This window comes from Neovison vison, chromosome 5 (genome assembly GCF_020171115.1).
Source record: "Neovison vison isolate M4711 chromosome 5, ASM_NN_V1, whole genome shotgun sequence".
NCBI classification, from domain to species: Eukaryota; Metazoa; Chordata; class Mammalia; order Carnivora; family Mustelidae; genus Neogale; species Neogale vison.
The window spans coordinates 34,017,282-34,040,670 of NC_058095.1; the positions used below are offsets into that span (position 1 = coordinate 34,017,282).

Consider the following 23,389-nt stretch of genomic DNA (forward strand, 5'->3'; position numbering starts at 1 on the left):
TCTTCCATGATGGTTCCTAGCTCAGTAAATGGCATACCATCTACCCAGAGTTTTAAGCAAAAAACCTAGGAGCGGTCTGTGTGATTCCTGCCTTTCCCTCACCTCCACTTAAAATCAATCTGGTGCATTTAGCTCTACCTCCAAATATTATCCCAAATCTATCCATTCATTTCCATCAGCACAGAGACCCACCCTAAACCAAGCCAACATCATAATTCTCTACTTTGACTAGCTTCCCTCTTTCCACTCTTAGCCTTTCTAAATTCATTCTCCAAATAGCCAGAGTAAACTTTTATAAAACATTCACTCATTCAGTCACCAAATACTTATGGAAGAGTGCCCAGAAACTGGGAATACAGCAGTGAAGAAAATTAGATCCCTGTGCTCATAAACTTTCATTCTAGAATGGGGAGAGGCAATGCCTAAGTGAATAATTTTTTACAGTACAAGTACAGTGAAGAAAATAAATATTTAGTGACATGCTAAATTATGTTGTTCTCTCAGTACAAAAAAAAAAAATTAATACCTTCATAGTGAGCTTAGATTAAAATCCAAATTCCTTACCACGACCTTGTTATTAGATTCTATGAGATCTGATTTCTATTTGCCCCTTCAACCTTATCTGTACCACACTTCCTCATTAGAACTTGGCTCTGGTCACCTTGGCCTTCTTTCTATTTCCTCACTGTTCCAAACTTTTCCCCCTCTTATGTGTTTCCTCTTTGTGGAATGCCATTTCCCAGATGTGGGAAAGGCTGCCTTCTCTTAGCTCAAATATCACTTCTCCAGAATGGACCTGACTAATCAACCTCCAAGTGGATGCCCATCCTTTCTCTATCAACAACACCGTTATTTGTTTCAAAGCACTTTCCACTTTCAGAAATGATCTTGCTTAACAGTATCTTTTTCTCCACTAAAATGTTAAGTTTCCTCAGGCGAGGAATCTTAAGGTGTTGTTCACCGCAGTACAGAATAGTGCGGAGCATAAGAGGATCTTCATAAATATTTCGTGAAAGAACAAGTAACAACAGGGTAAAACCATCCGGTTTCTCACAGCCGCCAGACTCCGCCCCCCAGAACCACTTCCGCCCACGGTCCGGCCCCAGACCTTCTGGGGGGAGGAAGTCCTCTGCGCAGGCGCCAAGGGACCGCGGTGCTTTCTGGGTAAAAATGGACGCTCACGATCTCTTCCGCCGGCTCGGCGTGGGGGCCAAGTTCGACGTGAAACGTTTCTCTGCGGACGCCGCGCGATTCCAGGTACTGTACGTAGAAGTCAGAAGCCCGAGTAACTGCGAGGCGCAGGAGCCAGAGAATGACCTGGTTGCTGGGAGAGCCGGCACTGGGAGACCGTGGCCTAGTCGTGGGACTTGTTCCTCTGCGGTTGGGCTCGTGCGCAGACCTACCTGGTCCTGTCCTGCCTTTGGAGTGAACTCTTACCCTTGTTTTGTAGACTTCGGTGGGCCTAGCACAGAAATTCTTCTCCCTGCCCGCTTTTTAGTTTATTCAAAGCACAGTTAGAATCCTTTCGAAAAGGACCTTTTTCTCTGAAACAGTTAGGAAGGAATCTCGAAAACAGAATGAACCCGAAATGAAGACAACAGATTCTTTCACTGTAGTGTACCCAGGTTGGCTTGGCATATACATATACCTTTAGTGGGCATGGGTCTTTTTATTCCTGTAACCTCATGACATGTTAAGTAACCAATGAGAAGAGTGACTTAGAAATGGAGAATCTTATATAGGAAAATAGTGGGTGAATGATAAACCGGGAGAAGTTAGTTGGGGCCCAGTTATGGAAAAATCTTCAATATCAACCCTGATACTGAGCAACACGTCTGTTTCTCCTTTCTCTGGCGGCAGGTGTAGTTGTTAAGAGTCTGAACTCTGGAGCCGGATTATTTGGGTCCAAGTACTGGGTCTGTCAGTTACAACTTCGGAGACCTTAAATAAGTTATTTGACCTTCTAATGCCTTGATTTTTTTCATCTGTAATATCCCTATTTTTTTAAACTTTTTTTTTTGTGTGATTTTTTTTCAGTGTTCCAAGTTTCATTGTTTATGCACCACACCCAGTGCCCCATGCAATGCTAACCCACCACCAGGCTCACCCAACCCCCCCCCCACCTCGGCCCCAAATCCTCAGTTTGTTTCTCAGAGTACACCGTCTCTCATTGTTCCTCTCCCCCTCTGATTTCCCCCAACTCACTTCTCTCCTTCTCCCAATGTCCTCCGTGTAATATCGCTCTTTACCCCCTAGCACTGTCGGAGGATGAAGTAATTTAATATATATAAGCAAGCTTAGAAGTCTGCCTGACAGCATGTAGGTGTTAACGCTAATAAGCATATAGATGGTAATTGCTTTCATGATTATTACTGCTTTGAAAAGGTCAGAAAAGTTGTCCTCTTATATTTCATTTACTCAGACACACTTGGCAGCTCAACAAATACTTGGTGAAAGGGTTAAAAAAAAGGTGGAGAGTTATTAGATCCATGCCCCTACTGCCAGTACTGCTTGGGTGAAAGCAGTGTCAGTCTGTCAGTAGATTGCATTTTAAATTTTTTGGGTTTTAGGTAGGAAAAAGGAAACATGATTTTGATTCTTCAGAGATTCTGCAGGGACTGGACTTCTTTGGAAACAAGAAGTCTGTCCCAGGTGAGTGTGGATTATCAAGAACTCACCAGGAGCTTCAAGATGAAGAGAAAAAAGAAGAGAGTCTAACTGAAAAGAAGAGGGAACAGAACAAGAAAAAGAGGAAAATGATGTTATCAGGTTTGTTCTTGGGGTTTATTTTCCTTTTTATTTCTTTTTTTAATTACAAAAATAATACAGGCTTAAGGTTACAAATCAGACAGTATTCTGTCATTCATTAGTTAATGGCATTCAGATTGTTTCTAGTTATTTGCCATTACAAATATAGCTACAATACAGATATTTGTGTATATATCCTTTTGTACAGGTCCTCTTATTTCTGTAATTAGCATCCCCAAAGTGGAATTACTGGCCGAAAGGATATGCACACTTCTGTGTTTGAACAGATAATGAAAAATGACATTTCACACCTGTCAATGCTGGATAGTACTGGTCTTAAATTCTTTGTCAACCTAATGAATGAAACTAATTTTTGTATATATTTTCTTGATAACTGGTGAGGTTGAGCATGTTTTCATATGCTTTAGTGGATATTTACATCTCGGCATTTGTGAATTGTCTATTCTTACTCTTTACCTATTTTTCACAGGGTTTTTTTCTGTACTTTAGGGATATTGATCTTTGACTTTGTTTTATCTATTAAGTTTCCATTTGCCATTTTCAGTAAAGTAAATACTTACACCCTGTTTTTAAGTTATAAAGTGGTGAAAAGCAAATTTTCTTCCTACTACTTCTAGTCCCTTTTTTCTCCAGAGGCTAAAAGCAAGTTTTCTTCCTACTACTTCTAGTCCCTTTTTTCTCCAGAGGCTACTGCTGTTAATCATTTTCTTAAATATTTTTAGAAAGATACCTATTCACTGTATTTATACCTCCCTTAAAAAACCTGAACTATTGCATACAAATATGTGTTGTTCTATTCTGAACCTTCCCTCCTCCTCCACTACACACAGACACACACATATCTTGGAGATTGTTTGGAATCAATAGGCAGTGCCCTTCCTTTTTCATCTTAACACAAAATATATCCCATTATACATTCCATAATGGATTTAACAAGTTCCTTTGTGAATGGACATTTAGTTTGTTTCCTCACTTTTGCTATTACAGTGTTGCAGTAAATGCCATTCCATTTATTTTTGTGTGTATGAGGGGTATGTCTGATAAATTCTTAGAAATGGAATTTCAGAGTTAACCAATAAGTTTATTTTAAGTTTAGGTATTTTAGAACTGTCCATCAGGAACATTGTATCAGTAGGAAGTCCAGTGCTTTTTTCATTGAATCATAGTGTAGTATACCATTACACATTGTAAGAATGTTCTATAATTGATTTAACAAGTCCATGTGTTGTGGATATTGACTTCAGTTCCACACTTTTGCTGTTACAATGTTTCACATTTTACTTCCCTGACTTTAATAAAGCCTTCCACCAAGATTAGGAAAAACAAAACAAAACAAAAACCTGCCACAAACTCTGGAAAAGGATTCAACTGTTGGGCAACCAGAAACACACAGATATGTACTATAATGTAGCGCATACGTGGCATAGAACAGTAATGTGGCATACCATGATTTGATTGGTCAACTTTTCTCCCTTACGTGATCTATAGAATCAATGCAAATCAAACTCAGTTAAAATTCCAGAGGCTTTCAGAGTAGAAATTGACAAAGGATTTTTTATTAAGTTAAGACATACACCTACCATATAACCCACGTATTCCATAAGAATGTACCTAAGAGAAAGGAAAACCTGTGTCCTCACAAAGACTTCTACACAGGTGTTGATAGCAGCTTTATTCTCAGTAGCAAAAACTGGAAATAACCCAAATGTCCTTCAGTAGGTGAAGGGTAAACAATGTATATAGCCAAACAGTAGAATACTACCTTTAAATTAAAAGTTAACTATTGATACATGGTCCAACATGGATGAATCTCAAAATAGTTATTCTGAGTGAAAGAAGCCAAACTTAATTTAGTATATACTACATGATTCCATTTATATAAAATTCCAGAAAAAGCAAATTGATCTACAGTGACAAAAAGCAGATAGGTGGTTGCTGAGGGACGGAGAAGTGCATTACAAGGGGCCACAAGGAGATTTTGGGTGGTGATGGAAATAAACTTGAATGTAGTGATGATATAATAGATGTATACATATGTCAAAATTCCTCAAGCTGTATGCTTTAAATAAATGCAATATATTGTATATCAGGGGTACCTCAGTGAAGTGAAAGAAAATTTAAATACCAGAAGTGGTCTTGCTTATTGTTCTTCTTAGAATTTTTAAGGTTATTCTTACATATTTACTTTGCCGCTTGAACTTTATTATTTTTTTTTAAGATTTTATTTTACCCATTTTAGAGAGAGAGGAAAAAAGAGAGGAAAGTGTGAGTGGGGAGGGGCAAAGGGAGAGGGAGAAAGAACCTGAAGCAGACTCCATACTGAGTGCAGAGCCTAACTTGGGTTTCAGTCCCACAACCGTGATACCATGATCTGAGCTAAGACCAAGAGTTGGATGCTAAACCGACTGAGCCACCCAGGCGCCCCCTACACGTGTACTTTTCAGGTCAGCTAGTCTGGTTTCCAAAACAGTCCTGCCATGACTTTTCATTGAACTAATTTTATAGCTGAGTGAGAATTGCTATCTTTATATTAGTGACTAGTCCTGAAGTACTGTGCTATGTTTATCACTATTATAAGTGAAATCTATTCTTTCATCATACTTATTTTATAACTGCTTGAGTATAGAAAAGCCAACTGCCTTATTGAAATCTATTAAGTATTTTCAGTTTAATCTGTTACTGTTTTCAAGTACACAGTCCTCTACATATCACACAGCTGAAATAATGGACAAAAAGAAGAGAATGAGCTTCAGAGCTTTGATTTTACCAACAGGGAACTTGCCTCTCCTTTTCCAATTGTTAATCCTCCTATTATTTTCTTTTCTGTGTTGTATTAGTTAGTACTTTATTTTTGTTTACTGTGATGCTATGGCCTGTTTGCTACTCTCAAGAATGTTGCACTTAAAAATCTTTTAATTTTTTAACATATATTTTAGAAACTACTTCTCAAGAAGAAGTTTCTACTATACAGTGGATATCATCTGTGGAAGCAAAGATTGAAGATAAAAAAATTAAAAGAGAAAAGAAGCTAACTTCAGGAAAGTTGGAGAATCTCAGAAAAGAAAAGGTTAGAAAAATGTCTTAGCCCCAGTTGCTTTTCTGACCTACTGAATTTTTCCTTGTCCTTGCGTTATTCTCTTGGTAAAAGTGAATATAGTTTTGTGAAGATAGAAGATTAATTATATTCGTTTAGATATCACTTTAATGAAAAATCAGGTATTTGCGCTGTGGCTAAAAATTTTAAAGTTTAAAAATTTTTTTCTTAAAGTTTATTTATTTATTTATTTGAGAGAGTGAGTGAGTGAGAGAGCACAGGAGTAGGGGCAGAGAGAGAGGGAGAAGCAGACTCCCCTGCTTAGCAGGGAGCCCAATGTGGGGCTCGATCCTAGGACCAGGATCATGACCTGAGCCTAAGGCAGATGCTTAAGCAACTGAGGCACCCCTTAAGTTTAAAGGTCTTGAAAGTATCTTAAAACTTGAACAGGTCAAAAGAGGTGTGTGTGTGTGTGTGTGTGTGTGTGTATACACACAATTCTCATATATTATATAGTGTGAATTTTTGACCTGTCCAAATTCCAAGATTGATGATTTACTTGGAATGAAATTTTTTAAATAATCCTATCCCCCTTGATAAACATAAAATTTGCCCCTTTTCTCCTCTTTGTTAAGCTCACTGGTTCATTTATTCATTTTTTTAAACAATTTTATTTATTTGACAGAGAGAGAGAGTGCAGGCATCGGGAGCAGCAGCACAGAGAGAGGGAGAAGCAGGCTCCCTGCTGAGCAGGTTGCTTATTGATTTAGAAAGATTTCCTCTGACAGGGATTTGAGAATTAGAATTCTTCTTTTTTTTTTCTTTTAAGATTTTATTTATTTGAGAGATCGAGAGCAAAAGCCAGGTGGAGAGGGAAAGGGAGAAACAGACTCCCTATTGATCAAGGAGCCTAACTCTGGGCTCCATCCCAGGACCCGGAGATCATGACCTAAGCCAAAGGCAGATGCTTAACAGACTGAGCCACCCAGGTGCCCCAAGACTTAAAATTCTTAAGAAATCTATGTTATAGGGACGCCTGGGTGGCTCAGTTGGTTAAGCAGCTGCCTTCGGCTCAGGTCATGATCCCAGCGTCCTGGGATCGAGTCCCACATCTGGCTCCTTGCTCAGCAGGGAGCCTGCTTCTCCCTCTGCCTCTGCCTGCCATTCTGTCTGCCTGTGCTTGCTCTCTCCCTCTCTCTCTCTGATAAATAAATAAAATCTTTAAAAAAAAAATTAAAAAAAAAAAAAAGAAATCTATGTTATACCTTGGGGGAGTAGAATACAGAAGAAATAACAAACACATCATCGTTATGTCTGCTGCACACCTGCTGTGTTGCAGTTGGAAAGTGTTGTAAAGCTCCCTTCAATAACCCTGAATCCAGAATTTGGCTGTCACTCACACAGAATAGGAAAACAAACCAAATCAGCAGCCCTTGACTCTGCTTTTGGCCCTCAATTTTAATAAACAGAGTGTAGAGTAAATCATCAAAAAGTTTTGACACTTGTGTGCTAAGTGTCATATAAGGAAAAAAACCAGATGGATTCAATGTCTGCCTTGTAGAAACTTATATAAAATTCTAAGTTATGATTATCATCGTGGCACATTAATATAAATAACCATTATTCGTGTCATTGACAACATTAATACAAGGAAGTGCATAGATAGGTTTTATTGTTATGAAGGTCTTCTGTCTATGAAAGGGCATGAAGTGTATCTAATATCTGTACCTTTTAGGGCCTGGAATTTAACCAGAAAGTTTCATGTTATTAAAGCTTATCCTAGAAACTGTTACTTTTACCTTATAACATCTGACAATGTATGTGACCGTATCTATGGTGACCTCTTTATCTCACTTTTCAGATAAACTTCTTCCGGAATAAACATAAAATTCACGTCCAGGGAACTGATCTTCCTGACCCAATTGCTACCTTTCAGCAACTTGACCAAGAATATAAAATTAGTTCTCGACTGCTTCAGAACATTCTGGATGCAGGCTTCCAGATGCCTACACCAATCCAAATGCAAGCCATTCCAGTTATGTTGCATGTGAGTATGAAGGTCTAGAATGCCTCTAATGTTCCTTCCTCTGTGTGTTAGCTCATTCTCTTCCCTGTTTATGAAGTCTTCTTTTTTACCTTATCTCTCCCTATTGAAACCTCCTTTGCTTTTAAGGTCCATCTCACATGCCTAGGGCCTCATATCACTACAATTAGATGTGATCTTTTTCTTTTACTAACACTCTTTGCTCTATTACCAGTTCTCCAAGGTATTTAATGTGTTCTTTTTTTTGTTTGCAACATTTATCTTACATTTTATACTACTGTGTAGTTAGACTAGTTGTGTTTACCTTTTACATTTTACTAGCGTGTAAACCCTCTGAGGATAGGGACTATGTTCTGTTTATTCATCCGCGATTTAGCTTATTATTCCTAGGAACTATTTCAGAAACACAGAATTTTTGCACGTAGCCTGACTTCCACCTCCCAGTACTGTTTGTAATTGATGTATGCCTTATATAAGTGAAATGCATAGATTTTAAGTTCACAGTTCAGTGAATTTCAACAGTGCATACCCTATATAACCATACCCCCAAAGGAGACGTGTTATATTTCTGTCACCCCAGAAAATTCTGTTGTGCCTTTTCCATTCAGTCCTCACCTCACCCCTGTCCAGAGGGAACTGCTGGTCTGAATTCTATTGTCATGCATTAATTTTGCCTTTTCTATAGAATGTCATGTAAGTGGTATCATCCATTATTATTTTTTAATTTGTGGTTTCTCTCACACTGTGTATTGTTTTTGAGATTCACACATTTATAGTAGTTTGTCAGTGAGTAATATCCTCTTGTTTGAAAATACCAGAATTTATCTACTGTTGGTAGAGGCACGGGTTAACTTAGAGTTTTGAAAATTAAATTTTTCTGAGGTTTTTCTTGTCCTAATAAGAGCTGACTTTTTGTTCCATGTAGCCAAAGGATAGGAGTTACATCTTCATCCATACTAGTTCTTTTTGTTTTCTTTGGGAACTGAAGTAAGAATATCTTTTTTTTTTTTTTTTAAGATTTAATTTATTTATTTGACAGAGAGAAAGAGATCACATAGGCAGGGAGGTATGCCGGGGGGAGGGGGGGCAGCAGGCTCCCCAGTGGGCAGAGAGCCCAGTGCGGGGTTTGATCCCAGGACCCTGAGATCACGACCTGAGCTGAAGGCAGAAGCTTAACCCACCGAGCCACGCAGGTGTCCTGTAAGAATACCTTTGAATGATATTGTTGCCTCACGTAATAGTAAATTTGCTTTTAATTTCCATCTAAGATTGTTTCTGTTACAACTTCAGCTTGAAACTCTCAAAATCATAGTGATGTTTTGAAAGACTGTCACCTGTAAATTATTGTCACTCAAGTTATTGCCACTTTTTATTATCTTTAGCCATTCTGTTACTTATTAAAACCATCCCTAGGGATTGAGCAGTACAGATATCAGGGGGAGAAATTGGTTTTATAATTTTGCTTTGGTAAGGGAGTTTGGTGGGAGAGAATAATGGAAATAGTTGAGGTTTTGAATTATCTTTGCATTTTAGTTACCCATATTCTTTACCCAGGTCAAGTGATGTTTGGTGGCAGCAGTCAGAAACTCCTTTGAGGGACGCCTGGGTGGCTCAGTGGGTCAGGCCTCTGCCTTCATCTCAGGTCATGATCTCAGGGTCTTGGGATCGAGCCCGGCATCAGGCTCTGCTCAGCAGGGAGCCTGCTTCCCCCTCTCTCTCTGCCTGCCTCTCTGCCTACTTGTGATCTCTATCAAATAAATAAAATCTTTAAGAAAAGAAACTCCTTTGAGGCACTGGTGGCAGGGGTAGATGATATTAGAAAAGCAAATATGGGAAAAGTTAGATAAGCAATGAGAATATGAAAGATTATATTCATTATGTTATTTCTGTGACTGGTTGCATTACTTGACCAGGCTCTGGAAAGTTTATGTACTTATTTTATACTTAACATACCTTGTTTTTAGGGTCGAGAACTTCTGGCTTCTGCTCCTACCGGATCTGGAAAGACTTTGGCGTTTAGCATCCCCATTTTGATGCAACTAAAACAACCCACAAATAAAGGCTTTAGAGCTCTGATTATATCACCAACACGAGAACTTGCCAACCAGGTATGACATGTAGCTTCGAAAGAGGATGTATTTGATGTTTCCTTTAGTCATTTCTTATTTGAGGGTAGTAAAAGGGTCTCAAAAAGAGTAAGGCCCATGTATTTTGGCCTAGGCAAATATTCTGTACACTATCTTACTCTATTCTGTAACTTACTGCACGTGGGCAAGTTTTTTGAATCATTTTATAGTTTTCTAAAACAATGATTTAAACATTAACGATGTTTCTTTGGCAAATGCTCTAAGATCTTTTAGGTTGAGGCTACTGAGGCTCCCGGAATATATAGTCCCTCTCTAAAACATAACCTTATCTCAGTTTTTGAGAAAGAAGAACTAACACAGTGACCTGCTTCACACTTCCAACGTGCTTAATAAAAATACATGCCAAGCCTGAGACAGTTTTCTAATAGCACTGTATTCCAAAAACAGTATGTAACAGATTTCAAAATGCTGAGATTCCAGGTTAGTGCACATGGTATTATAGGTTTAATTTCAGTTCTTTATGGGTTGGTAATAGGTTTATTTTAATAATGTAAACAAGGTTATATATCTTTTCTAAGTATCTTAGCAGCTAATATTTTTGTCATTTGCCATTTTAGATTCACAGAGAGTTAGTAAAAATCTCAGAGGGAACAGGATTCAGGATACATATGATCCACAAAGCAGCAGTGGCAGCCAAGAAATTTGGACCTAAATCATCTAAGAAGTTCGGTAAGGGATTCATGTTTGACATAAAGAGCATGTATCCTTAACTGCCACCTAGGAGTTGTTAAAAGTGTAGTCATACATACAACTAATTTGGTTTTTAGAGAAACTGAAAGAGATCTCTTCACTCCCACTTGGTACTTACTTAAATATATACCAGTGATTCTCATCCAGAGGCAGTTTTGCCCCCACCTCACCTACCACCCCAGGGACATTTAGCAATATCTGGAGATACTTGAATTTAGCAAAACTGGGGTGCTACTAGCCTGTGGTAGGAAGAGGTAACAGCATCCCACAATGCGCAAGACAGTTGCCTACAGCAAAATGTTATCTAGACCAAAATGACAGTACTGCTAAGGCTGAGAAACCCTGCTTTATACTGTTGATTTTTAATCTGCCATGGAAATACTCTGCACATAAGAATGGCTTACATCCCTACCCTTGTATCAGTTAGGAAATCAGCTTTTACCTGTCTTTCATTTTGAGTTTCTGAGTAAAATTTCATTTAAAGAAAGGATTTCCCCCTCCCCAAAAAAACTAAATACTTGAAAATAACACTGTTGTATTATAGTCTTCTTGCCTCTTAGTAGTTAAGAATCAAACATAATAAAAAGATCAAATAAGATCAAACATAATAAAAAGAGAGTAAGCATATAGTAGTTTGTGCTATGATGGATTTAAAAATATGTACATATATTAGCTTACAAATAAGAAAGAACTTTTGTGGGGTTGGTCTAGTAAAATAGCAAGTATATGACCTGCCCCTCCTCTCCCCTCTTCAGGTTCTTCACTGACATTCAGGAACCTTAATTCCCTTGTTTAAGAGAGATGAACCTTGCTTTTGCAACGTGTACCATTTGTTTTTCCTATAGATATTCTTGTGACTACTCCAAATCGACTAATCTATTTATTAAAGCAAGATCCTCCAGGAATAGATTTAACAAGGTACAGATAATATTTTAATCTCTTCTGTGTGTTTTTTCATTTAGTTGATTCTGTTTTGTCCTTGACTGCTTATATTATGGCCTATTGGAGCTTGCTATCTGCCAGCTCTCGGTCAGTGTTGGTGCTAAGAATAATGGTTTTCATCAAATTCATAGGAATGTTACCATCTGGTCTGGAAGAAAGTTACACATTCTGATAACCACGTGAGCCCCGCATCAAGTTCCCTAAGCAGTTAGTACAGAATTCCCCTAGATGTTTTCACTTCTTTCAACAATGGTGATGGAGTTTATAAGGTTTATGTGAAGCTCTATTGTTGCTAATGGAGCCTCATCTCTTTGAGGCTAAAGGAATAGAACATTGCTTTATGTTTATTTTGTTTTTACCTTTTCCTGCTGATTTTTCTTTTACGTTTTTCTGGTATAATGTGTAGATCTCAGAAGTAGCATAATGGTTTGACCACAACTTCATGTGTCCCCACAGTTCAGTGAAGTGTCTTGGGTCTTCCAGTTCAGTAACCACAAGTTGTTATGTTATTTCTCAGTGTAGAGTGGCTGGTAGTAGATGAATCAGACAAACTGTTTGAAGATGGCAAAACTGGGTTCAGAGACCAGCTGGCTTCCATTTTCCTGGCCTGCACATCCCATAAGGTCAGAAGAGCTATGTTCAGTGCAACTTTCGCATATGATGTTGAGCAGTGGTGCAAACTCAACCTGGACAATGTCATTATGGTATCCATTGGAGCAAGGTAATAATAATTGTTCTTCTCTGTTATCCCCGATTTTTTTTAATACAAGTCTTTTTTTTTTTTTAAACACTCAAGGAGATAGGCTGTTTTGGCCTTAGATTAATAACAGGGAAAGTCTTACTGAAAGACATGTATTCTTTAAAGTCAAGATTGAGTAAGGATTTTCCATTTTAATTTATTTTTTTTAGAGAGGGAGAGAGAGAGAAAGGTGAGGGGGTAAGGACAGAGGGAGAGGGTGAATCTTAAGTAGGCTCCATGCCCACAGCAGAGCCTTACCTGGGGCTCGATCTTAAAACCTTGAGATCATGACTTGAGCTGAAATTAAGCGTTGGACACTTAACTGAGCACCCAGGCACCCTAAGGATTTTCTATTTTAGAATAATCCAAATTGAGATTTCTCAAATTGTCATGTTAGTATTTCTGTCATTATGTTTTCACCTGATTTTTCCTATCTATCCACAAAGTGACGTGAGCTCTATAGCCACCCAGAAGATTTAGTTTCTTTGATGGCTTAATTAAGTAGGACCATAGTGGAAGAAGCTTATGTTACTGAGCCAGTTGATTTATAATCCTTTTTAAAAATTTGGGGGGGAGGATTTTATACTAAATGAGTGTGTACTAGTAGAATAGTGTGTTGGGAAAGTATAATATAGCCACGTGATAGAATAGTATGAGACCCATGAAATGATAAGTGCTTGTGGGCACCTGAGTGGCTCAGTCAGTTACATGTCTTCCTTTGTCTCAGGTCATGATCCCAGGGTCCTGGAATTGAGCCCCGCATCAAGTTCCCTACTCAGGAGGGAGCCTGCTTCTCCCTCTCCTTCTGTGCTCCCTCTCTCTCTTTTCCTGTCTCTCTCAAATAAATAATTTCTTTTTAAAAAGTGCTAGAAATACCATATTAAATAAAAAAAGAAGCCAAATGGAACAATAAAAAATACTTTAAACTCTTTTTAAAGTTAAAACTTGTTTATAAAAGGAAAGAACAAATACACCATATATATGAAGACAGAAGGGAAAAAAATATTTATGGTACAGTGTAATGTACTATAACAACTTTTTTTTTTTTTTTTTTTTTTTTTAAGGATTTAGTTTATTTGAGACAGCACAAATGGGGTTTGTTTATTTGGGACAGAAAACACAAACGGGAGGAGGATCGGAGAGGGAAAAGGGAGAGAGAGAAGCAGACGCCCTGCTGAGCAGGGAGCCTGACATGGGGCTCATGCTCAGGACCCTGATATAATGACCTGAGCTGAAGACAGATGCTTAACCGACTGAGCCACCCAGGCACCCCTGTACTACACATCTTATTAGTGTTTATAAAACCTCTTAAGGCTCACCCCCAACTGTCTATTTAAAAAACTTATTAATCATTAAGAAAAACTCAGACCTGTAATATCCTTAAAAATATTCTTATTTTTTTATCCAGTAATTTTATTTTTAGAAACTTCTTTTAAGTAAATAATTAGATACAGGAAAATGTATGACTTAGACTACAACAAAACATCACAATTTATTCTAAAATGGTAGAATTATGGACAACTTGTTTCACTATTTACATTTTTCCATATTTTTCAAGTTTTATTTAGATAGCATTTTTATAATTAGAATAAAACATTTAAAAATAACTTTGGGGGCTTAGTCAGTTGGGCATCTGATTCTTGGTTTCAGGTTGGGTCGTGGTCTCAGGGTTGTGGGGTCAAGCCCTGGGTCAGGCTCCATGCAGAGTCTGCTTGTCCCTTTCCCTTTGTTCCTCCCCTTGCGCATGCGTGCATGTTCTCTCTCAAGCAAATCTTTTTAAAAACAAATAAAAAATAAAAATAACTTTGGGGTGTCTGCCTGGCTCAGTCAGAATATGCGACTCTTGATCTCAGGGTGATGTGTTCAAGCCCCATGTTGGGTGTAGAAATTATTTAAATAAATTCAGGTTTAAAATAAATAAGTAACTTTGTCTTCATATTGAAGTATAAATGATTAAATGCTTATAATGACAATGGAAAACTTGATTCTGTTGGTGTTATGTGTAAATTTTTTCATTTATTTAGAATTTGGGAGGAAAAGCAAAAATTGGCCCTTGCAATGTGCAAAGTATGTTTTCTTTTCAGGAATTCTGCAGTAGAAACTGTAGAACAAGAGCTTCTCTTTGTTGGGTCTGAGACTGGGAAACTTCTGGCCATGAGAGAACTTGTTAAAAAGGTATATTTGGGCTATCGTCTTGAATTTTGATGAAATTCATTAAATCTTATGTGACTATTCCTATAGCATATGTAGTAATCTAGAGGTAAATTCTTGAAAACATTGAGTCATCTGTTGTCCCAAGTGGAGACACTCGCCACTTAGATTATGGTAAGTTTTCTGTTCTAGCTCAGGGTAGGCTAAGAAAAAACCTACCTACGTGATTCCCTAAAAGCCTCCTTTTTCCACATCTCCATTTGTATTGGTTCCCTTAATCTCCCCCAGTCCCTCTGCTGGTTTCTTCTGGAACTCTAGGAGCATTGTAGAATAATTAGGACACCAAGTGTGGTTTTCTGTTTTTTATCCCTTAAGTAAATATTGAGTAGAAGCCATAATCAAAAGTTAACTGTGAGGGGTTAGGGCAGGGGAAAATAAAGCAAATAGAAATCTTAAGCCCTGCCCCTAGAATTTCGTCTTTTTTAGGGGATAAAAGAAATAGACTTGTGTTAACATAGTTTGCAGTAAAGTGTCGTAAGAGGCTATAGAGTATTTCTCTTAAGCACCCTCGTAGCATAAGTTAATCAGTTGGGGAAAGTCTTCTGGAGGAGATGCTGCTAATCTGGGCCTTGGAAGGATCTGTGGAAAGTTGATGGTTGGAGGAGCAGCTGGAATATTCCAAGCAGTAGAGGGAAACACAATGGGTGTAGAGACTCATGAAGAGGTTACCTATTTAAGGCAAAGAGTTTATGGTGAGAATTAAAGAAGATCAGGTTGGACAGGAAAGTTGGGGGTCACCCAACTTTCAGAGTGGTCCAGAGAAACCACTGGACATTCGAAGAGTTTTAAGGAAAATTACTTAAATAGTGATACATAAAATGTAATGGCAAGGGACTGAAAATAAAGAAACCCGTCAGTAGGTTGTTAAACTAGGCTGGTTAGAGATGAAGAGGAAATAAATGAGAGAAATGAGGGTGACAGCCTCAATGGTGGAATGTTAAGAATAGTTGGGAGGATGAAAGGAAAAGGTGTTTGCAAGTATCTGGTGACTACAGAAGTGGTTAAGAGCTTGAACTTTGGAGCCAGACAACCGGTGTTGGAATTCTAGCTTCAGGCAGATTAACCTCACAGCTTCCTCATCTGTAAAATGGAAATAATACCTCTCTCATAGAATTATTTTAGTATTCATGATTAATACAGACATAGTACTTAGAATAGTGCTTGGCACACAATGTCATACACATTTGTTTCATTAGTATTCTTTTTTTTTTTTTTTTAAGATTTTATTTATTTGACAGAGATCACAAGTAGGCAGAGAAGCAGGTAGAGAGAGGAGGAAGCAGGCTCCCTGCTGAGCAGAGAGCCCAATGCAGGGCTCGATCCCAGGACCCTGGGATCATAACCTGAGCCGAGGGCAGAGGCTTTAACCCACTGAGCCACCCAGGTGCCCCTGTTTCATTAATATTCTTAAAGGTGTCATTTGGCACTAGGAAATTTTAAGGCTTTTCACATGGATACTCACATGGAGATTATACATCAGGGATTTCTATCTAGCCTTAGGAGGTCTGTGAACCCTCTGAAGTTGTGTGTTAGATTTTGTGTGAATGAATGGTTGCCTATTAGGAAGCTTCACAGCTTTATTAGATTTCAAAAGGGGAGCTTGTGAACCAAGATTAAAAAGGTTAAACCCTAATAGAGCAGTTGAAAATAGAGAAAGCCAGTTTGAGGAAGAGGTAGGGTTTGATGATAGAAATGTAAAAATCATCTGCTTGGAGAGGGTAGCTGAGATTATATTTAAAATATTAAGATAATGACTATATTGAGAGAACGGAGAACCAAAGACTAAGCTTTGGTGGAATATCCATAGTTAGGATAAACAGTGAATTAATAAAAGTTACTGCATTTTAGCGGAATGTAAAAATCTCTGAGGCACAGAAGCCAAGAGATGATTGTTCTAGGGACTGAGCATCTGTCATTACAGAAAGGTAAAGGGGATTAATTAGACTTGGTTATTGGAATTAGCAAGGTGGAAATTAGAGTCAAGTTGTGTAGAGAATGGATGGTGAAGAAGATGGAGGCAGATGTAGACCACTGAGAAATTTGGCAATAAAAGGTACACTAAATTGAATTGAGTTCTTTTATGAACTAAAATCATATGAAATACTGTAATTGTATTCTTTTGTTTTTTTTTAAAGATTTTATTTATTCATTTGACAGAGAGAGATCACAGTAGACCTAGAGGCAGGCAGAGAGAGAGAGAGGGAAGCACGCTCCCTGCTGAGCAGAGAGCCCGATGCGGGACTTGATCCCAGGACCCTGAGATCATGACCTGAGCCGAAGGCAGCAGCTTAACCCACTGAGCCGCCCAGGTGCCCCCTGTGATTGTATTCTTGATTATGGGTTATATGTGCTGATTTTTGCCTTCTTTTTTGCAGGGTTTCAATCCACCTGTTCTTGTTTTTGTTCAGTCCATCGAAAGGGCTAAAGAACTTTTTCATGAGCTCATATATGAAGGTATTAATGTAGATGTTATTCATGCAGACAGAACACAGCAACAGGTAAAGTCAAGTGTATATTTTAAAGTGGTAAAGAACTATTAAACTTTAAAATATTGGCATGGGATTTATGGAGTACTTGTTTTCTGTTCCCAGAGTAGTACTAAAATATTTAACATGTGTTTTATTCACCAGAGAGATAACACAGTCCACAGCTTCCGAGCTGGAAAAATCTGGGTTCTTATTTGTACAGCCTTGCTGGCCCGTGGGATTGATTTTAAAGGTGTGAACTTGGTGATCAACTATGATTTTCCAACCAGCTCAGTGGAATACATCCACAGGATAGGTGAGTTGTCTCTCCTGCTGCTTACCCCTCTGCCCACTGACACCCCGGCACTACTCGTCTGTCTTGCACTTATTCCTTCCGTTCATACATGGTCATTTTGTAGTGCTCATTTTAGTGAAAAGCCAGTGACTTACATGGGAATCTTGATGTTTCCTTTCCCCAGAAAAGTGTTTTTTTATGGTCTGGGCTTTTTTTAGGTCGAACTGGAAGAGCGGGGCATAAAGGAAAAGCTGTTACATTTTTCACTGAAGATGATAAACCATTATTAAGAAGGTAAATTAGGGGGCACCTGGGTGGCTCAGTCATTAAGCGGCTGCCTTCGGCTCAGGTCATGATCCCAGGTTTCTGGGATTGAGCCCAACACAGGCTTCCTGCTGAGCCCTCACACCACTGATTTGTGTTCCTCTCTTGCTGTCTCTCTTTCTCTCTCTCTCTAATAAATAAAATCTTTTTTTTTTTTAAAGGTAAATTAGGAAAAATAACTTCGTATTAAGATGGCGAGACCACTTTATATTCTTGTATGCACACACAGTTAAAATGGACAAGTCCCAAATACTGCTATAGCATTAGTCAACCAGATTATAGCTGTGACTAAAGGAAAAATCAGAGGGCTTTGTTTTTGCCCTTTCATTACTAGAATTTGGAAGTATTCATAATGGAATGTTCATTATTAAATTTCAGACTCACAGGATTCTCCCAATAGCCATTGGTTAATATTACTCGCAATGTAATAGTGAAGTTTTTGGATTGGTGAATAAAGTTAACCCGAGTCTCTTCAGCCCAGTCAAAATTATCCCTTACCCTGGTGCATCCTTCTCTTTACTCTTCTGGGCAGATGGAGTTTTATATTTAGTCCTAGGAAATCTGTTTCAGTAACACACTCCCCATATTATTCAGTTGTAGCTCTTTGAAGCCTGGGTAACACATGCACTTTTAGAATCTTGGGTCTTAATTTAGCCCAGCATCATAGATCTTAAAATAAAAGCTGAGTTTCCTACATTTTGGCTGCCTCCAGTAATTTTAGACTGATGATAATTGATAGTACTTTGGATTTCTAACAAATGAAATTGAGTTATGGTCAAAGGCTGTTTGTACTTTGATGTGTTTATCAGTTTTGGCAAAGACTTTGATTTGTGCCTTCTGAACCTTGGCTTTGTCATCAGCCTTGGGTATCCTTTCAGCAGACTTTTACACGTTCATGTGTAGGGGAATCTATTCCAAAAGCCTAGATTGACTTCCATCTCTAAGCATGTGAATCTAATGACCTCCATGTCAACATAACCATGCCTCTCATGGTTTTTCCATCCAGGCAAGGGGGATAAGGATAGTATTTCATTAGTGAAGGGTTTTTGAGTGGATCGAGTAAGTCACTACACGTAAAAAGCCCAAGACAGTACCAGGTGCATAGTAAGCACTATCATCTAATAATTTCTGATTAGTGTCTTCATCAAAGATTGGGTTAGCTTTTCAGGGCTTGGTAAATGTTGAGCAGAAATAGCTACTAGGAAAAATTACTCATCAGCAAGCACATCAATTTCAGTCTAGCAGACAGTCCTCTCTCAGCAATCCAGTGTTCTTACATCTGGTGATCATTTATAGCAGAACACTGTACTGGATTACTTTCTCATATGTGTAGTTTTCATTCCTCTTGAATTTTACAGAGGGTTTAAGCGTGTAAACATCAATTTGATCAGATACAAATTTATGTTTATGGGTTCCTTTTCCAGTGTTGCCAATGTTATACAGCAGGCTGGATGTCCTGTGCCAGAATACATAAAAGGTTTCCAGAAACTACTAAGGTATAATCTTTAATTTACTTAGATCTCCCCCTCTCTTTCTCTCCCTTTCCCCCAACATATGCTTTCTTGCTTTCACACTCTTGAAATTACAGTTCTAGCAATACCACTACTTTTAGAAATTCTAAGATAAAATTTTTCCTTTTTAAATACCTGTGAATATGTCTTCCTTGTCAGTTTTTTCATTCTTGAAATGTTAAGTATTCAGATTTTTTTAAAAATTACTCAATATAAGTGAAATAAGCTTAGAATTTATTTTAGTTCATAAAACTGATAAAAAGCCATTAATTGCCCCAAATCAAACCTTAATGCTTGTTGGCACAGGAGTTAAGTGTGATACAGGACATATTTTAATCATAATTAATACCTTTTTAAAAAATTGATCAGGGCACCTGGGTGGCTCAGTGGGTTAAGCCGCTGCCTTCGGCTCAGGTCATGATCCCAGGATCCTGGGATCTAGTCCCGCAGGGAGCCTGCTTCCTCCTCTCTCTCTGCCTGCCTCTCTGCCTGCTTGTGATCTCTCTCTGTCAAATAAATCAATAAAATATTTTTTAAAAAATTGATCAAATTTATAATCCCCTGGGGTTATCTCTAAATGCTGTTGGGTAATCAGCATTTTAAAGTGGTTGTAGTGTCACCTAATTTTGTGATCAACAATCAAAACTAGTTTTAGCTTACACTCTTTTCAGGTAAGTTCTACTGAATTTCATTCTTTCCTCTTTTTATAACTTTCAGCAAACAAAAGAAAAAGATGATTAAGAAGCCATTGGAAAGGGAGAGCATTAGTACAACTCCAAAATATTTCTTAGAAAAGGCTAAGAATAAACGGTAAGTATATACGAGAAAAGTGACTGTTGACTCTGTCATATGATTATATTAGGCTTTATTTCTCCTTAGGATGAATTTTTTGAGGTAGAATTGATAGGTTTAGTCAGTTATAGAATATAATAAAAGTAATATATTTTAGGTTGCTTGTGATTTGGGATCTTGTAATGATCTGGGTTTTTTCCGTCTTTGAAAGAATGATTTCAGTTCACTTTGAATTAATATTGCACTCCCCACCAGCTCTACACAGCCTACATACTGCTGAGATGATGAGGGCTCTTAACTCACATTGATGGAATCTTCCCTGAAGCTCCCCATTCTAGGCAGGATTTCAGTGTAGTCTTAGGCTTATCCTGAAGCACATTGTAACACCTCTAGAAAGTATGACTTGAGTAAATTTGTAGTTGTTCAGCTGAGTTTTAGGAGGATGTTAAAGCATTGATTTTTTTTTTTTTCTTAGCATACACACAGGACTGTCTTTTAATAGAGGTAATCAAGACCATGCTAACCTGTACTGCTCTTTACACTATTTAAGGAAAATAACACTCTTCAAATTCTACCAGTACCAGTTTGTATATAATATATAAAATGTAGGCATTAACCAAGTACCTTTTCTCCTGCCAGGTGCTTTGGTATGAGAATGAATCTAAAATGAGACCCCTTTAAAGTCAGGGAAAGGAGATTAGTATACATTAAAAAACATTAGAGAATAATTTTTAAATAAAATATAAGTTTGGAGATGACAAATATTCTTAATTGGTATAGTTACAAAAAGTTTCAAGGAGTTAGAACGATCTTTAAGTACAGGTAAAATTTAGGGATATGGAGGGGACACAGTGAAGAAAGTCATGAAAACTGGCATGCACTTTCCTTCTAAGTGGAACAAGAGTCTTATTTGACATTTTGTATTGACTATGAGAATTAATGTTTAGTTCAAGGATATAGAGTGTACACAGTGTCCCAAAGTTTTAGTGCAGTTTTAAGCTTTAATAACTTGGGAAGAATAAATGCAACAGGCTTAAAAAATATCATTTGAAAGTTAAAAATTTTAGTTGTGTCTATACATACTCATTTTTGTTAGTTCTTAGTATTAAGAACATTCTTTATTTGAATTTTTTTTTTGTGGCAGCTGTTTCTGGCTGACATGTAAATCAGTGGGTTGGTAAGAGATGGTCACCCTGCTTGGACACCTGATCTTTCTCATTAGACTTTTTCTTACGGCTGTATCAGAACTGTTGTGTATTCATCAGAACCTTACTATGTCTGTGATCTTAAAGCTAGAATTGGAAGTCTAATCTCCTCAGGCACTGACCAGCAGCTGATGAAAGTTTTAACAAAAAATCAGAAATCTTCTATCGTATTAAGATGGGGCTATGTTGAATTTTAATAAGAAACAACAATATTTTAAAGAATTATAGTTTGGATGTTGATTTTTATAAGTTTGTAGTATTTACACTTGAGGTGTTTAAACTTAGCTGCACTTAAACTTTGAGGACACTTGATAAAAATCTTGTCACTTCAGCCCCCCACTTAAAATGCTGTGGTCATCTCCATTGTTTCACACTTAAAAGCCAGCCTTCTCAGGGCATGTGGGTGGCTCAGTGGATTAAGGCCCTGCCCTCAGCTCAGGTCGTGATCCCAGGGTTCTGGAATTGAGCCCCACATTGGCCTCTGCTCAGCAGGGGGCCTGCTTCCTCCTCCCTCTCTGCCTGCCTGTGATCTCTGTCTGTCAAAAAAAAAAAAAAAAGCCAGCCTTTTCTATAGAACACGTAAACAACACTTGATCCAACTCCAGCTTACCCTTTTACTCTAGATGGTCCTTTAATGATCCTACCCATACCTTGCTGAGAACTCTGATGTCCATATGTCCAGGCCTAGCTTTCCATATAAACCTGAATCCTGTTGCCTGGTGGACCTCACATCAGTCACTTCAAACTCAGCTTGATAGAATGGAGGGAAATACTGGATTTGAAGTCAGAGGATTGGCTCTCATACCACCTTTTCCTGTGTGACTTTGGACAGGTCATTTCCCCTTGTGTATAATAGAAATAAGTACGTAAATCATGCCAATTCTGCTACCTCAAGGTTGGTTAAGGATTAAATAAGTTAGTATACATCCAGGAACTTTGCCTTACTAAATTGTAGAATGGAAACATTGGTTATTTTCTCCCAACATTCTTCCTTTTCCTCCGTTAACTTAATTAATGGCATTCACTAAACTCTAAAATCATACCGTTAGGGTTCATATCTCACATTTATTATCAGTGTGTGATGATCAGCAAGTTATTCAACCGCTCTGTCTCATTTTCCTCATCTGTCAAATAAGGATAATGTTAGAATCTTCTTCCTAAATTGGGAAGATTATCTGAGCTGATACATAAGAAGCACTTATAACGGTATCTAGCGTTAATCAATGTGAGCTCTTACTATTAGTAACGTCAGAGTCAGACTCCTTCTTTTATACCAGGTTGTAGTGAGTTTACGGTGATAAGTTTCTGTCTCACTTAGGTGACTGTGGTTTCCTAAAGGGCAGAAACCATGTCTAATGCATCCTCATGTTCCTAGTGCTTCATATACTTGATTAGACAGGTTTCAGGAAATGTTTTTTAAACGGCAGAGCTTTAGAAAGTACATATATCTAGAATTTTGGATTCAACTTTCTTTAATTTTCTTGTCACAGGAAAAAGGTCCCTGGTCAGAACAGCAAGAAGAAAGTAGCTCTTGAAGACAAAAGTTAAAAGCAGACTTTTTAAAAGACTGTATCAGAAATGGAACTTCATGACCCCAGCATGAATGTTGTTTTCATGAAATACTTGAAATCCTGTAATCACCTGTAACATTTGAAATCAACTACAAAAAAGTGGGACTGATGAAAAATGATCCTAAACTATCAAGGCATCATGTCAAATTTCAATTTATGGGTGACTTTTAAATGATGACACAATGGAAATAACATTCATTCACATTTCTGTGGTGTGAATGCGGAGAGATACTTCTTATAGAAGAACAAAAGCTTATGCTAAAATTAACAACAGCCAAATGTGGTGAGCTCTGAAGGATTTTTCCCTTCAGTGTGAAGGAAGGTGTGATATATGCTATGAGGAGGCATCTGGAACCAAATTTTAAAATAAAGCCTTGAGATTAAGTGCTCCTTTTCACCACCACCCTCACTTTTTTTTTTTTTTTTTTGAATGGACAAGAAGCAGCACAGGCTGTGTATCAAGAAGATACCTATTGTTCGCTTTATTTTACTATTTCTTAATTTGTTGATGGCCTTTTGTGGTATGAGTCACAACAAAGAGCCTCTTCTGTGGCTGGTTACTCAAGTTCCCTAGAATTTTAAATTCTTTGGTCTATTAAATATCCTTATACCTCATCGGTAAAAGAGCTCATCTCATACCCTACCTGTCC

General features: G+C 37.9%; 1 protein-coding gene across 3 annotated transcripts; it reads left to right on the forward strand.

Moving 5' to 3' along the window:
* Positions 1 to 1,144: 1,144 nt before the first annotated feature.
* DDX52 (DExD-box helicase 52) lies at positions 1,145 to 23,136 on the forward strand. 3 transcript variants are annotated; one of them, XM_044248436.1, is made up of 15 exons: positions 1,145 to 1,257; positions 2,571 to 2,769; positions 5,706 to 5,836; positions 7,665 to 7,850; positions 9,812 to 9,955; positions 10,552 to 10,663; positions 11,530 to 11,602; positions 12,144 to 12,347; positions 14,450 to 14,540; positions 16,952 to 17,074; positions 17,207 to 17,357; positions 17,555 to 17,630; positions 19,085 to 19,156; positions 19,889 to 19,981; positions 22,659 to 23,136. In XM_044248436.1, the coding sequence occupies exons 1-15, from the start codon at positions 1,171 to 1,173 to the stop codon at positions 22,714 to 22,716; spliced, it is 1,800 nt and encodes a 599-aa protein (XP_044104371.1). In that variant the 5' UTR covers positions 1,145 to 1,170; the 3' UTR covers positions 22,717 to 23,136. The 3 variants fall into 3 exon arrangements, with proteins under 3 accessions (XP_044104371.1, XP_044104372.1, XP_044104373.1); XM_044248438.1 differs by having other exon boundaries at positions 1,175 to 1,257; positions 2,605 to 2,769; XM_044248437.1 differs by lacking the exons at positions 17,555 to 17,630; positions 19,889 to 19,981; positions 22,659 to 23,136.
* Positions 23,137 to 23,389: the final 253 nt, after the last annotated feature.

Excerpts from the sequence above, each read along its gene's own strand:
- DDX52 (XM_044248436.1), top strand. The coding sequence starts at position 1,171 with ATGGACGCTCACGATCTCTTCCGCCGGCTCGGCGTGGGGGCCAAGTTC. Across the intron at positions 12,348-14,449 it reads ATGGTATCCATTGGAGCAAG|GAATTCTGCAGTAGAAACTG; the intron begins GTAATAATAATT and ends TTTTCTTTTCAG. Across the intron at positions 17,631-19,084 it reads GATAAACCATTATTAAGAAG|TGTTGCCAATGTTATACAGC; the intron begins GTAAATTAGGGG and ends TTCCTTTTCCAG.